At 39.6% G+C, this 14,693-nt stretch overlaps 1 protein-coding gene and 1 long non-coding RNA gene across 12 annotated transcripts in view; one reads left to right on the forward strand and one right to left on the reverse strand.

The window, feature by feature from the left end:
• Window positions 1–14,693, reverse strand: part of PPP3CB (protein phosphatase 3 catalytic subunit beta) — a 78,131-nt gene that overhangs the window by 21,666 nt on the left and 41,772 nt on the right. For all 11 annotated transcript variants that reach the window (XR_010589456.1, XR_006174366.2, XM_024107985.3 and 8 more), the window contains exons 5-9: window positions 13,243–13,388; window positions 9,913–10,052; window positions 9,735–9,812; window positions 9,549–9,643; window positions 2,680–2,805 (exon numbers count right to left, since the gene is read on the reverse strand). Coding sequence is in view for 9 of the 11 variants with exons in the window: in XM_024107985.3 (XP_023963753.1) it covers window positions 2,680–2,805; window positions 9,549–9,643; window positions 9,735–9,812; window positions 9,913–10,052; window positions 13,243–13,388 (585 nt within the window). In the remaining 2 variants the exon portion in view is untranslated. The remainder of the gene's footprint in view (window positions 1–2,679; window positions 2,806–9,548; window positions 9,644–9,734; window positions 9,813–9,912; window positions 10,053–13,242; window positions 13,389–14,693) is intronic.
• On the forward strand, window positions 2,805–7,825 carry LOC135972868 (uncharacterized). The gene is made up of 2 exons (XR_010589457.1): window positions 2,805–5,419; window positions 7,573–7,825. It is a non-coding gene; the product is annotated as an uncharacterized LOC135972868 (long non-coding RNA).

The raw sequence follows: 14,693 nt of genomic DNA on the forward strand, positions 1-14,693 counted from the left end.
CTGTATATCCTTACACATCAATGGTGAGGTATGCATAAGTGAGTGCATGTATGGGGAGAGAGACATTTTCTATGCATTATTTAGAAGCACACAAACACTTTGAAATATCCAGGTTGGGGAGAGTTTAGCTTTTTTTAAAAAAATGCCATCGGTTACATTAAAACAGATGAACTAGCAGCAGGGCTCAAGTATAATAGCACAACTATTACAACATCCTGCTCTACAAAGCTGTAACACAGAATCTGACATTCCTGCATGTTACCCCAGAACGTGACAGTACTGCAGCAGTGAGCTATTTTGTGTTCAGTCATGGCTAGCTGAAAATCAATCATCACGTAGCTAGGAATAATTTTAGGCTCAGGAGCAAGGCCAGGCAGCTGCACGTCTGCAGTTCTGCTAATCAAAATGGAAGGAATGTTTGGACAGACGACCTTGGTTTTAGGTGTCTGAGACAAATTTTATTGTTGTTATGAATAGAAATACTTTGATAAGAAATGAGTAGTTTGCTGAAACTAGGAGAATTGGTGATCCACCAGGGTTTACTATGGTGATCCACTAGGAGTCGCTATGAGTTATGTGCTTTATTTAAGTTAGCTATAAAAGCTTAGGCAAAAGGATTCATTTGGAAGTAGTCCGAGGACACCAAAACTCCTCAGCAGCTGGAGGGAAGGAGGGCCCTCGGAAGCCTGACTGTTAATTCCTCAAAACCACCTCAGACTTTGATAAATATAAAGGTTTAGTATGCTCTGAACCAGCTGCTACAGCGTGTGTGTGTGTGTGTGGCTTGAGACCGAATAATGAGTAGTTTTAGATAAAAGTACTCTTGTTTGTATCAATCATTTATCAGATGGAGGAGCTGTGTCCCCACTGATTTATTCCTTACGCTGCCTGGAAAGAAACAGTTATCACTGCTCTGGGTTTTGAAAACCCTGGGTAACAAAGCCTGTGAGCAAGAACCCCAAAAGTGATCCTGATTTGGGTCTCCTGACTGAAGAATGGACAGCCCCAAAAGCAATATCAGCCAGCCAAAACCAAGTATATGGCTTCTTAAATGTAATATTTAAAAGGATTTTAAATTAAAAATGCTTCTTTAAACAGTTTTTTTCTATATCAAGAATTCAGAATGATCAGTCAACAGTAAAATGGAGATAATTTATATTTTGGCATTTTCTCAACTTTAATTATGGTCTGAATGAAACTAAATTTTACAAGTACACAAAATGTATCTACCTGAATAGAAAGGCAATGGACCATGCTTTTGTTTTTTCACAAACCCTATGATAATTTAAAATGGATTTTGCCGTAAATTTCTTTCAATTGGCAAAGCCAGATTTAACCTTTGGTTAAAATGTCAAAGTGTGTGCATTTCTGAAAGCCAACAGAAAGAAAATACAAGGGCCTTTACTAACTTGCACTGTGGTTGCAGCAGTGAGCATATGCTGGCTGAACAAAAAAATTCTCGTTTAACAGCAAGCTTATCTAATTACCAGCCTCTCAAGTAAGCAAAATCAAGTAATATCCCAAATAAACACTGAAAGATTAAAAATAATCCACATTTTCATGAGCAGCTGCCACCACTTACATGTCCTACAAACTATAAATAAAAATTATACATTTATTGTACTTAATAATCAATTAAATGTCCAAAAGATCACTATATAAACTGATGAGTCTTGACATTTAGATTTCATCAGGTAGTTACATATGAACAGAAAACTCTTTCCAACTCTTATTCATTCTTTTATTTGAAATCCATAAAGTAATTTGTTACATACACTGAGCATATTAAAAAAAAGCCTAAACCATCTGATTGTAATTTCTCTCAGAAGGGAATATTAACCCAAACCTGCATTTATGCAACTGGTCTCAAGAGTACTTTTCAGATACATTTGAAGAGCTTTCTACAACCCCTTCACCAACTATAGCATATATTGGTGGGACTTTAAATAGGACAACCTAATGTCCAACCACGACTGCTTTGCTTTTTACTTAAACCTACCTGGAGCCCAATTGTCCTAAATTTAAAATTACCATCTCTGGAGGGAGGGGGTAGAACGGGGATATCTATTAAATTGTATTTTAGGAGAACAATTATATATAAATTGCCCTTCATCAAAGGTAAATCTTCTGGGCATTGTAGAATGTTAAAAGAACATCCATCATAACTAGACAATATTTAAGAATTCTACATCATTAAGATTAGGAAAGTGTAACAAATTATTCTGTAGAGTGGAAACAGTTTTATTGAAATTGTGTGTTGACTCAGAGATATACTTCAGAAGGAAGGGGATTTTCATTAAACTATGCAGACAAGCGCCTTCATCTCTTCTAAACCTCTCCATTCCCTCCTCTGCTCCGTCAGACAAAAATCAAGCTACCTCAGCCAAAAGCAGGGGGAACAGAGAACCAATAGCTGTAGACTACCTCATGTCCCAGATCACCATCCTTCATGGACATGTTACAGCACTTTCACATGGGGAGTTACACAACCTTGCAAAAGGTCTTTTGGGACAAGTGTTCACAAGTCTGCACCCTATTGAGACAAACAAAGGAGTAGGTGGCAATGATTAACATAGTCCCTTAAGAGAAATCATACACTTAATTTCTCTCATGTAAATATAAACCTGCAACACCCACACAAAACACAAATACAGTTTGCTTGTACAGCATAGTTTCTACCTTTTTCTCCAACAAATGGCAATGACCACGTAAAGACATCCATAAAATTTGGTAACCAATAAGGATGCGGAGAACAATTGAACTGTCGAATATTCATCACATTATTTTCATATTTTAACACAGCAGCTGCAAAACAACATTTAGAAATTAAGGCAAGAATTTTTATCCTTAGCACTAAGTATAATAAAAACAAAATCATCAGGAAGATTCAATTATCTTTTCCCACATTTACAGTTATATTACACCTTATGTAAAAATATATGCAAGAGACACTCTATGATCCTTTACTCATGATTATAATGGAACATATTTCTAATAGAGAGCTTTGTTATATGAAAAATCACTTTATGTTGCAATTTAAAAAAGGTACATTTTAAGGAAAATACAAAATTGCACTGACACTTAACTTAATAATGGACACAGAGAGGAAAAACTACTAAAAGTGCCATTGCAGGTATTGTCACAAACATCCAACTCAAAACAACAGTATAATTGGCTCCAGATTTTTTATTATCCCACATTTTAATCAACGGACTACTGGCTACACATTCACAATCAAATTTCAGTTTCTTTTCATCACCTTCAAAGCTTTGCCTAACTCTGTCCCCTCCTTACTTACAATGCCTTGCCAAACCACAGGCTGCTCTCCACCTGCCTCCAACTTTGTCCCGCTGTTTTAGCTTCTCCCACAAACATTTCCATGCCTCCTTCCACACAGCCGCCCATGTATGGTACTACATCCCACAGCTCATCTGCATGGTCTCTTCCCTGTCCACATTTAAAAGCTTACTTCTGCAGTGTGGCTTGCCACGAATTGAGCTGACTTGTATATAAATTGTCTACTACTGTTCCTCGGCCCCTAACCTCTATTTCTCAGCTTGTATTTTACATTGTGAACTGCTCAGAGCACAGAGCAGCCCAGCCTGTTTGGAAAGCACTCAGTGGGTGTAACAATCTGTATGAGAGGGTTACTCACCTTATACATTAAATGAGGTTCTTCAAGATGTGTCCCCCTGTGGGTGCTCCATTTCAAGTATCAGGGTACGTCTACACTACCCGCCGATCTCAATCTATCGGGGATCGATTTATCTCGTGTAGTGTAGACGCGATAAATCGATCCCCGATCGCTCTCCCGTCGACTGCTGAACTCCAGCAGTGTGAGAGGCAGAAGCAAAGTCGACGGGGGAGCCGCGGCCTTTGATCCAGCGCCGCAAGGATGCAAAGTAAGTAATTTTAATTCAATCTAAGATAAGTCGATTTCAGCTACGCTATTTTCATAGAGATTTACAGTAGCAGTGTCCATGCAGGTCATACGTGCGCAGTAGATGTCTCGCAGTGCCGTTGGTGCTTCATCTAGCGTGCGCACAGCCCGATCCCTCCAGTTCCTTCTCTACCGTAAAGTCCTTACTGCCAACTCCAAAGTAGAGGGGAGGAGGATGGGTAGTGAAGCACCCACAGGGGAACACATCTCGAAGAACCTCAGTTACTGGACAAGGTGAGTACCCCTCTCTTCTTTGAGTGATGCTCCTCTTCAGGTGACTGTAGAGCAGTGCCCCTCAGAGGTTAGGAGGGACTTTGGGTTTGCTTGCATTGTAGAGGCGAGTACAGTTAGGCCAATTATGGCATCGGGCCTTGAATGATTGCATAATGATCAGTAAATGTATGGACAGAGGCCCAAGTAGCCACTCTACATATGTCTATTATAGGCACATTGTTTAGAAATGCTATTGAGGTCAATAGAGCGCGTGTGGAATGGGATCTGATGTCCTCAGGAGGTTCTGTATTGTGTGTTTGGGTAATACTGTTGAATACAGGTGGAGATCCACTTAGATAATCTCTGAATGAATAGCACTTATTTTTGAATGTTCGGTCATGGACACAAAGTCTCGGGGACTTTCAGAAAGCATTCTAATTAGATAGAATGAAGCCTAACGCGTGTCTAACACCTAATATATGCACAATGGTTTCGTTTAGATTCCCGTGTGGTTTAAGGTGAATTGGGAAGGTGAATTGGTTGGTTTATACGAAAGGGTGATGATATTTTTGGTAGGAACTTTGGGTGGGGTCATAACGTGACCTTGTCCTTGAAGAATATTGTGTAGGGAGGATCGGCCAAAAAGGCCCCATCTCACTTACTCGTCTGGCGTAAGTGATAGCGACCAAAAAATGCCACCACTTTCCATGGACAGATGCAGTAAGGAACAGGTGGCTAAAAGTTCAAATGGTGGTCTGTTGATGCATTTCAATACCAACTTTAGATCCCATGCCGGAGTGGGTTGGCGAACCTCTGGGTAAATGTTCTGTAGACCGGTGAGAAAGCGTTTAGTACTTGGATGCGCGAATATCAAGGTCCCTTCAATTCCATGATTGAACGCTGTAATGACCATGAGATGCACTTTGATCGAGTTTGTTGGAAGACCTGAGCGTTTCAACTCCAATATGTAGTCCAGCACCAGCAACAGTGGTTTGTAGTGGCAGTCAACTGTTTTTCTTGACATCATGAGGAGAATCTTTTCCATTTTTAAGGGTAAGGTTTATGACATGGTTGATCTCCTGCTGTTTAGTAATATGTGTTTGACTTGTTCCAAACAGGCTAACTAACCATAATGGAACCATGCAGGAGCCATGCTTTCAGATGGAGTTTCTCCAGATTTGGGTGAAGAGTGTAACTGTTGTTCTGTGACAGACGGTCCATCCGAAGAGGGAGCAATCATGGGGCGCATATCGCCATGTGCATCGGGTAAGGATAAGAACATGGCCTGTCTGGCCCATGTCGGGACTATTCGGGTGACTGTAGCCTTTTGTATTCATATCTTGTGTATTACTTGTGGGATCAAAGGGATCGGTGGGAATACGTACATGAGTGTTGCATCCCATGGGATGAGGAAGGCATCGCCCAGTGATTGGGATCCCATCTCTGCTCTCGAGCAGAATAATGGGCATTTGTGGTTTGTTGGGGATGCAAACAAGTCGATGGGGGGAGGTCCCCATCACTGGAATACGGACTGCAGGACTACATTGTTCATTTCCCATTCATGCTCCCATGAGACATGTCTGCTGTCGAATTCTGGAAGGTAGGAGGTTAAGATGTTTATTTTGTAGTGAATGCACCAGTTCCACAGTTTCATGGCTTCGGTGCATAGTGAGTGTGGTCGGGCTCTTCCTTGGCAATTGATGTAAAACATGCAGGCAATGTTGTCAGTCATTATGCAAATTGATTTGTTCTTTATCAGTGACAGGAAATGTCTGCAGGCATTGTGTACCGCGCATAGCTCAAGTAGATTGATGTGTAAGTGGGTCTCCTCAGCAGACCATTTGCCTTGAACTGTTGTTGGTTCACGTGGGAGCCCCAGCCTATCAGGGATGTATCTGTGATCATTATTATTGTTCTACTGGAAGGGGATGCCCACACATACATTTTCTAACCTTGTCCGCCAGTGTAGAGAGTCCAAGACTTTTGGCGGTACTGTTAGTCATTTATGGAGGCTGTGCTTGCTGGGTATGTATATTGAGTTCAATCAGCTCTATAGGCAGCGCACATATAGTCTTGCGTGTCCTACCACAAATGTTGTGGCTGCCATGTGACCTAATAGTTGTAGTCCTATATGTGCGGGTTTTGGGGGGCTGCTGCTGATTACCGATATAAGGTTGCTCATTGTTGTGAATCTGCTCAGAGGCAACGATACTTTGGCCTCTATGGCATCGAGGTGTGCCCCCAATGAAGTCCAGTTGTTGTACAAGAATTAGGGTTGATTTTTGTTCGTTTATCTGCAAACCTAGATTCCTGAAGAGTGCAGCTGTCTTCTGGACTATTTATATTGCTTCTTGTTGAGTCGAGCTCTTGAGGAGACAATCGTCTAAGTATAGGAAAATCATTTTCCCTCGTTTGTGTAAATGTGCTGCCACTAGCGCAAGGGTTTTTGAGAAAACTCTTGGTGTGGTGGACAGGCTGAACGGTAGTACTCTGTATTGGAAATGATAGTTTTCCACTGTGAATCGCAGGACTCTTCTGTGAGCGGGATGAATGGTAATATGAAAATAAGCATCTTTAAGGTCAAGGGCTGAAAACCAGTCCCCGTTTTGCTGTGCTTGTAGTATCGTGCCCAGTGTGACCATCTGGAATTTTTAAGTTCGTACAAACTTGTTGAGTTTTGTGAGGTCTAAAATGGACCTCCATCCCTTGTTTTTCTGGTTCAAGAAGTAATGGGAGTAAAATCCCTTCCCTCTGTGTTGTGAGGGACTTGTTCTATGGCACCTAACTATAGAATATGATCTACATCTTGTCATAGCAGGTGCTCATGAGAAGGGTTCCTGAAGAGGGAGTGGGAGGGGAGTAAGGTAGGTGGGCGGGAAGTAAAGGGAATGGTATAGCAGTCATCGGTGGTGATAATTTTTGTGATCATTTGACTAGCATGGGTGGTGCCGTTTTGGATTTCCCCCATCGGTGCTGACTGCACCATTGGTGCTGGAAGTGGAGGCATGGTTCCGGGGGAGTCTCGGCACACTGTCCCTCACCAGTGAGGTCGGTGCCGTGGAGGAGACATGTCTCTTTTTAAGCCTCAACTCTGTCTTCTTGTGGTGGGGCTTGGCAGAGGTCCCAGTATGGACGGTGCCAGAGGTGCCCGGAGCATCAATGGTGCTCATCCTTGTGGTTGTCGGCATCAGAGTAGCGACCTGGCAGGAGACTGCCTTTTTTTCTGCGGTGCTCTCTGCAGCGAAGTTGGTGTTCTCTTCCTCAATCTTTTAGAGGATGGCATGTCCTCTTTTGCTGAAGTCGGGGTGCTTGGAGAGGAGGAGGTCTGTTCTGTCTCCGTTTGGAGAGATTTCCCCATTAAGATCAGTTTCAAGTGGCGATCCCGGTTGCGCCTGACTCTCACTTTTAAATTATTACAGTGGCTGCACTTTTGTGGGATGTGCGCCTCACCGAGACATCGGACACATAAGTGTCCATCAGAAATTGGCATCGCTTCATGACATAAGCTGCATCTTTTGAACCCTGGGGAGCCAGGCATCGTTCAACAGTTGAATGTTCCCTGCTGTGAAGAAACTATGGGGAAGGGGAAACCAGGAGAAAAACTTTTTTTTTTTAAACTACTAGCTATCTAAGCAAAACTAATTATCATTAAAAACTTGCTGTCTGTCTAAATTATACTATTTCTATTTTGGGGGGGGGGGGGGGGGGGAAGGACTGTGAACACTGCCACAGAGCTCCATTTCAGGCCGAGGTCGGTTGGGAAGGAACTGGAGGGATCGGGTTGTGCACACGCTAAATGAGATGCCAACTGCACTGCAAGACATCTACTGCGTAAGTGTGGACACTGCTACCATAAATCTCCGACTGATGGCTCCAGTACACACCGACACCTGAAGTGTATCAGCCACAAAGACATCTCTCGAAGAAGAACCCTATGTTCACCATTTTTACAAAACTATAATGGATTTTATACAAAGTATGCCTTATGAGGTATCATTTGAAAAAACTCAGTTTGCTGATCATTATTGTCCTGGTAAAATGTGTGTGGCAACATTGTATACAAAGATATAAAATGCTACTGAGACATATTCCAAGTTTAGAAAAGCAGGCACAAACCAGTTCCTCAAAAACGAAAGACAAACTGATGCCTCAGCCAGGTGTCAACAAAATCAAATGGACTATCACCTGGTTAAGCGGCCATTCTTTGGCAGGAAAAAGGGTGAGAGAGTGAGAAATTTACAACTTGGCAAAGAAACAGTTGGAAGTTCCCGTCCGACAGACTGTCTCCTGAATCCCAGCTGGAGATGATTCTCAAAGAGGAAGAAAAGATAAAAACGGGGAACAGATGCCCCAAATCATCTCTCCATTTCTACTCATGGCATCAACAACACTTGAAGAATAAAATAAGCATCATCGGACTGGGGAGGGATCCTGGCTGAAAGATTCAACCAGTAAAACTGCTAGAATATATGGTGAGAGAGAACTTTATGCTTTGAATTCACTTAGCTTGTTAAGTTAGGTATCAGTTGAGTTTTACCTTTTATTTACTTGTAATCAATTATGACTTTTATGCCTCATTATTTGCAGTCACTTAAAACCTATCTTTCTGTAGTATTGTTTTATCTAAACCAGTGTGTGTTTGGATTGAAGGGTTTGGGAAACTTCATTTGAGATAACATTTGTGCATATCATTTTCTATTAATGAAATGACGGACTTTATATGACCTTGCATTGTCCACGAGGGGCTGGGCATTACAGGACGCACACTTCTAGGGGAAAATCTGGGACTGGGAGTTTGCTGGTGTTGCCCTGCAGCATAATTCATGGGTGGCTGGCTATAGCACTCATATAATATAGCTGCGAATGATTTACATGCTGGAGGCTGGGTGTAGGCAGAGCAGGAGTGGTTGCTCTCACAGCAAAGCAGTGTAAAAGGCATCCCAGGTTGGAGAAATGAGGGGACGGAGCTGTCTGTCAGTCCAGATTGCACCCTGGGTAATGTCACAGTGGGTACTTCTAAAAATGAAAAGCACACTTGGTTTTATCATTTCTGGATGTCATCATTATGAGAGTATGAGCTATGCATCCGAAGAAGTGAGGTTTTTACTCACGAAAGCTTATGCCCAAATAAATCTGTTAGTCTTTAAGGTGCCACCAGACTCCTTGTTATCATTATGAGAGATCATCAGTTTATTTTACACATTCAAGTAATTATGCCCATATGTGTTTTACATATTGTATTAGTTTGACTCAAAAGGCTTGGATTTTTTTCGCTCTACCAGTAACACCATACAAAATTGACTTTGTATGGTGATTTTGTATGGTGTTACTGTTAGACTATTTTTTTGGAAAGAAGTTTATATTAAATTAAATCTCCTTAGCACTAAATTCTTACCTTTATTATTGTAGACATCCAAGTAATTAGGTGCCGAAAAAATTGTTATTAATGATGGGAAACCTGTAGTTTGGCTTTTTCTGTACATTCTATAGCTGTAAAACAAACAGCTTAATTTGCATCATAAAGTAATAAATGATTATTTTGTATTGTTGAATAATTTCTGTAAGGGCATAAAACACTTACCCTGCATCTTGTGCTTCATGAGCTCTAATTATCGACAACAAATTATTATTTTGCAAAAATTCACAAACTGCTGGATAGCTGTGAAATGAAAACAACTATGAGTAAAATCTTTATTTTTGTTTAGTAAAGTGTAACTCTTAGTACTAAAATGTCAATTATATCCTAGATTTCTTTTTACCTATAAAAATATGAGCATCCCCTGACTGTATTATGACTGAAGTGTTCTTGTGATTTTTCATTTCCAAAATCTTCTGAGGGATCTGACCACAATAAGTCACACATTGGTCCAAATGCAGGAGGCTCTTTGAATCTATCTAGCTGTTTGAAAAACAAACACAAAGTTGATTTAAATATTATATAGATCAGTTTTGCTTCTTACCTGTACAGTATACGCATCCACCAATGCCAAAGCATTACAAAGTAAATGCTACCCACTACACGAGAGAGGTAGGCTCTATAGAAGTGTGTTTCCTCTTCTCTGTAAGGCAGATGCATGCCAAAAAAACAAGAGGAAGATTTGAACATACAACAATAGAGAATAATGAAGATAATTAATTGTCAGAAGAGGCGAGGGATCCTCCAGACTGATAGATGTGTATGTTATGAGAACGTAAATTTACAAAGGAACAAAATTGTCCTTTTCTCAGGCACACTACATCTACCAATTTGAAGACACCACTGGGAATTAGTAAGTAGTAGCAGCACAGAAAAAAATGGAATAAAAGGGAATTAAGAAGAACTACCAGCCAACACGACCAGACAACCAAATGCAGCATCCGAAGAAACATATCCACATTGGACAGTTTAATCAAGGAATGAAGAGATGACCACCTAGGGTCTCTGCAGATTTTTTTTCATACAAAGCTTTATTGCTCTGCCATAACATTGCTGTGGACCTCATGGAATGGGACTTGACCATTTCTGGAGGAGGTTTCTTACCTTTTCTTTAAGAGGCTTCAGAGATATCCTTTCTGACCCATTTGGAAACACTTACTTTAGTGGCTCTGTTACATTTCCAGCGACCATAGTGAAAAGTTACAGGACTAACTGTAGTAGCTATCAGGAAACGAAGCCTATTATCCCCTGTGAACCAGACACTAAAGGAGGATAAATGCACAACACAGTGAAACAATGGTTATGTATAAGACTAAGATTTAGTCATGGGCATTTTTAGTAAAAGTCATGGATAGCTCACAGGCAATAAACAAAAATTCACGGCCCTGTGACTTGTCCATGACTTGTACTATATACCCCTGACTAAATCTTTGGTGTCCTGGGAGGTTCCAGGGGGTGCAGCTGGCTGCTCTGGAAGAGGGCCTGTGGGGCACCTGCTGGTGCTGGGGGAGAGGGGGTAGCCCTGCGGGCCGGTGACAAAATAGGTGACAAAAAAGTAGACCAGGAATTTTTTTGGAACCATGACTGACTTGGTTTTTCATTTAGTTGGCTTGTCACCAGTCACATGATTCTTCCTCCCCTCCCCTTTTAAGACCACCTGTCCACACGGAGTAAAGGAAGACCTCCTTTCAGGCCCTTTATTACTTGCAGATGACCTGGTAGAAGCAGTGGTGGATTCTCCACCAGATAATGGCATCTTACTGGTTCCTCAGAAACTGATTTTTTTTATTCCAAGTTGACTAGTTTGAAATTAGAAAGTTTAAATCCAAGCATAAAATGCTTCTGACCTCAGACTTTATGATAATTTTGCAAAACTTGAAATAATCAATACCACTCTTGTGAAGGAGGAACCAAATGCTACAGTCAAGATATCAGATGAAAAAAAGTCAGTTAACTGCAAACTGAAGAGAAATATTCAAAGAGAAAGCAACAGAAGATTAAAAATTTTAATATAATAGGATCATCACCACCTGACATCAACATTCCATGTGAGGTAACTCCTACTTATTTGTCAATGGCTTTATCAGACAGAAAGCTTGATATCATAACACTTGTATTCCATTAAAATGAAATAACTGATACATTAAATATTTAATAGCACAATTTTTTAAAAACATATTTTCATCCTCCTTAATTACTGATATAACTACAGCACTTTCCATATGAACAGGACCACTTCAAGAGGTTGCTAGGCAAACAAGTACTCTACCAATTTTCCATAAGAGTAACTCAGATTGTTGATCACATTATATTGCAACTTTAAAAGTCCAAGGGTTTTTTGAGAAAAAAATATATATCCACACTATCAAGATAGCAACACACAAATTTTCAAATTAAAATGACACTGACATTTCAAAAGAAGTCTCTTATGACAAGAAAACAAATCAAACTATAGAGTCCGATTCATTTTGTACATTCTTCACATGGTATAGCTATATTTAGTGAGAGCTATCCTACTTTAAAACTGAACTCTGCTTTTACCAAGTATTTCTGGTTCTCAATATGAATTTTGCTTTTCTGAATAAACTCAAGACAGTCAGATCAAAATGGTCATGTGGATTTCTAATATTTCTTTCATATATAAACCCATTATAAAAGTTTTGCCAACAGTTAGAGGCAATATGTTAGATAATGACAGTAAACAAATACCAAATGATATAACTTTATAAAAAAATTAAAAGTATTTAAAATATAATTCTACATCAAGCTGTCAAACTAACACAACAAACTTATTTACTTTGATATAAATAATAGCTAACAAGAACTAAAAGACTTTTCATATTTAAGTTTAGAGGGATAAATTACATTTGATCTTTAATACATTGATTGATTTTTAAGGCAACACTTAGCTTTTAGGAGCTCAATCCTGCAAAGTGCTAAGAATTCTAGCCCTTCTCCAGTAAAGAACTTAAAGCATGTGCATAAATTAAAGAGCAAACTAAATTTCTTGGTGCAATTACATTACTCTAGAAACTAAGTTGTTTAACTGCAATTATGTCTATGTGTTTGATATAATAAAATCCATGATTACTCATAGAATCATAGAAGATTAGGGTTGGAAGAGACCTCAGGAGGTCATCTAGTCCAACCCCCTGCTCAAAGCAGGACCAACCCCAACAAAATCATCCCAGACAGGACTTTGTCAAGCTGGGCCTTAAAAATCTCTAAGGATGGAGATTCCACCACCTCCCAAGGTAACCCATTCCAGTGCTTTACTACCACCCCCCTAGTGAAACAGTTTTTCCTAATATACAACCTAGATCTCCAGTGCAACTTGAGACCATTGCTTCTTATTCTGTCATCTGCCACAGAGAACAGCCTAGCTCCATCATCTTTGGAACCCCGCTTCAGGTAGCTGAAGGCTCCTATCAAATCTCCCCTCACTCTTCTCTTCTGAAGACTAAATAAGTCCAGTTCCTTCAGCCTCTCCATCAACAAAAAAAATTAATAAAAACCCTGCCCCTCAATCCAAGTGTCTGAATCCTGTTTTGTGCTTACAAAGAGCCAGTAAAAACTAGAAACTAATATACTGACATTTTCAAAGAGTGACATTTGAAAGGAGTCTCACAAATCCTCCACCCCCACTTTTTTAGAAATACACAAACATACTCACTCTCTTAATGTCATCTAGTGTGTTTATTTCTGGTGAAAGTCCACCATGAACACAAAGAAACTGTTGGTTTAAAAGTGCAGCAAGAGGGAGGCAATCAAAAGCTTCCATACAAGCATCATAGACTCTTTCTGAATACTTTATTTTACCTGTAGAGAAGAAAAAACAAACCATTAAGACTTACACAACATGAAGAAACTGCTTTATGGGGGTTTCAAATTTTAAAACATTTTTATATGGCAAATACTAAAAATAGAAAAATGCACATTTTGATAAGCTTAAAAATCAAGACATAGGAAAGCTGCTTCAAGAAAAATTCCTTTCCAAAACTTTAAACTTATACTTCCCTCTTCCTCTGCATCCTCAAATATAAAATACGGACAAAGTTTTATAACCAGGGTGGATAAAAATCAATGATTTAATAAAAAAAATCGGATTGTTTTTATTTAAATTGGTTTAATTAAGATACATTATAGCTCAAAGATCTCTCTTCACAGAATAGGGATTATAAATTCTAATTCTATAGTATGAGACAATATATTAATGTATTAACTTTTTTTAAGAAAAGTTTTGTAAATGAGTTCCAATCGTTCATGGATTAGGGACCCAATCTTATGGAGTTCCAGGGACTTCTGCATAAATTATTTAGGTTAATCTTTCTATCTACCCAATGAGACTCAGTGCTCAGTCTAGAAGATATCATCAGAGATGCTTAGTTTTGCAGTTCTCAAACTGTGGATTTGTGCCTCCAGAGATAACATGCTTGTTAACAGCAAAAATGCTTTTAAATACACAAATAAATAATATATAGAGGTGAGAAATAACAGACCGCAACTCTATTGTCCCTCTGCAAATTTGTGGACACAGGCCGTAAAAGAGACCCAGTTTGAGAATATTTTAATGAAGTTCCTCTACCTGTGGGTAAGACAGGCATGCGTGCAAAATGCAAACAGCGCAATAAAGAAATGCAAGGCCTGGTTGCCCGAATGAAACAACATCATGAGAAGTGTTCCTTCTCAGGAGGAAGCTGCGTTGAAGATGATGAAAGGAACACGTCTGAACATGCAGGATCTTCAGGTTGGTAAACTTTTTTATTTCATACTTCTTTCTTAAGGACTGCCTGTCTTCCTTCTGGACTATTCTTGAATTCTCATGTTTGAGCAAAAAATATAGTTGTTACTTTATGGGACTATCATTTTAGATGCAGTTGTGATAAAAAATAAATAGCTGAAATAGGCAGATCTTCTTTTTACAATTTCACCTTTAAAGTAGTACTGAGTGTCAGTGAATGCAATGAGTAATATTAAATGAGCAGTATGGTAATAATTAAATAACTGCACTGATTTATTTTGTTTAGGAGAATCCATCCTCAACATACAGGATTCTGAAGACTATCCACCTTCAAGATCACCATCATTTTCCATAGTTTCAGAGTTATCTGCCAATGATAGTGT

Source organism: Chrysemys picta, chromosome 7, assembly GCF_011386835.1.
Source record: "Chrysemys picta bellii isolate R12L10 chromosome 7, ASM1138683v2, whole genome shotgun sequence".
Taxonomy (NCBI): domain Eukaryota; kingdom Metazoa; phylum Chordata; order Testudines; family Emydidae; genus Chrysemys; species Chrysemys picta.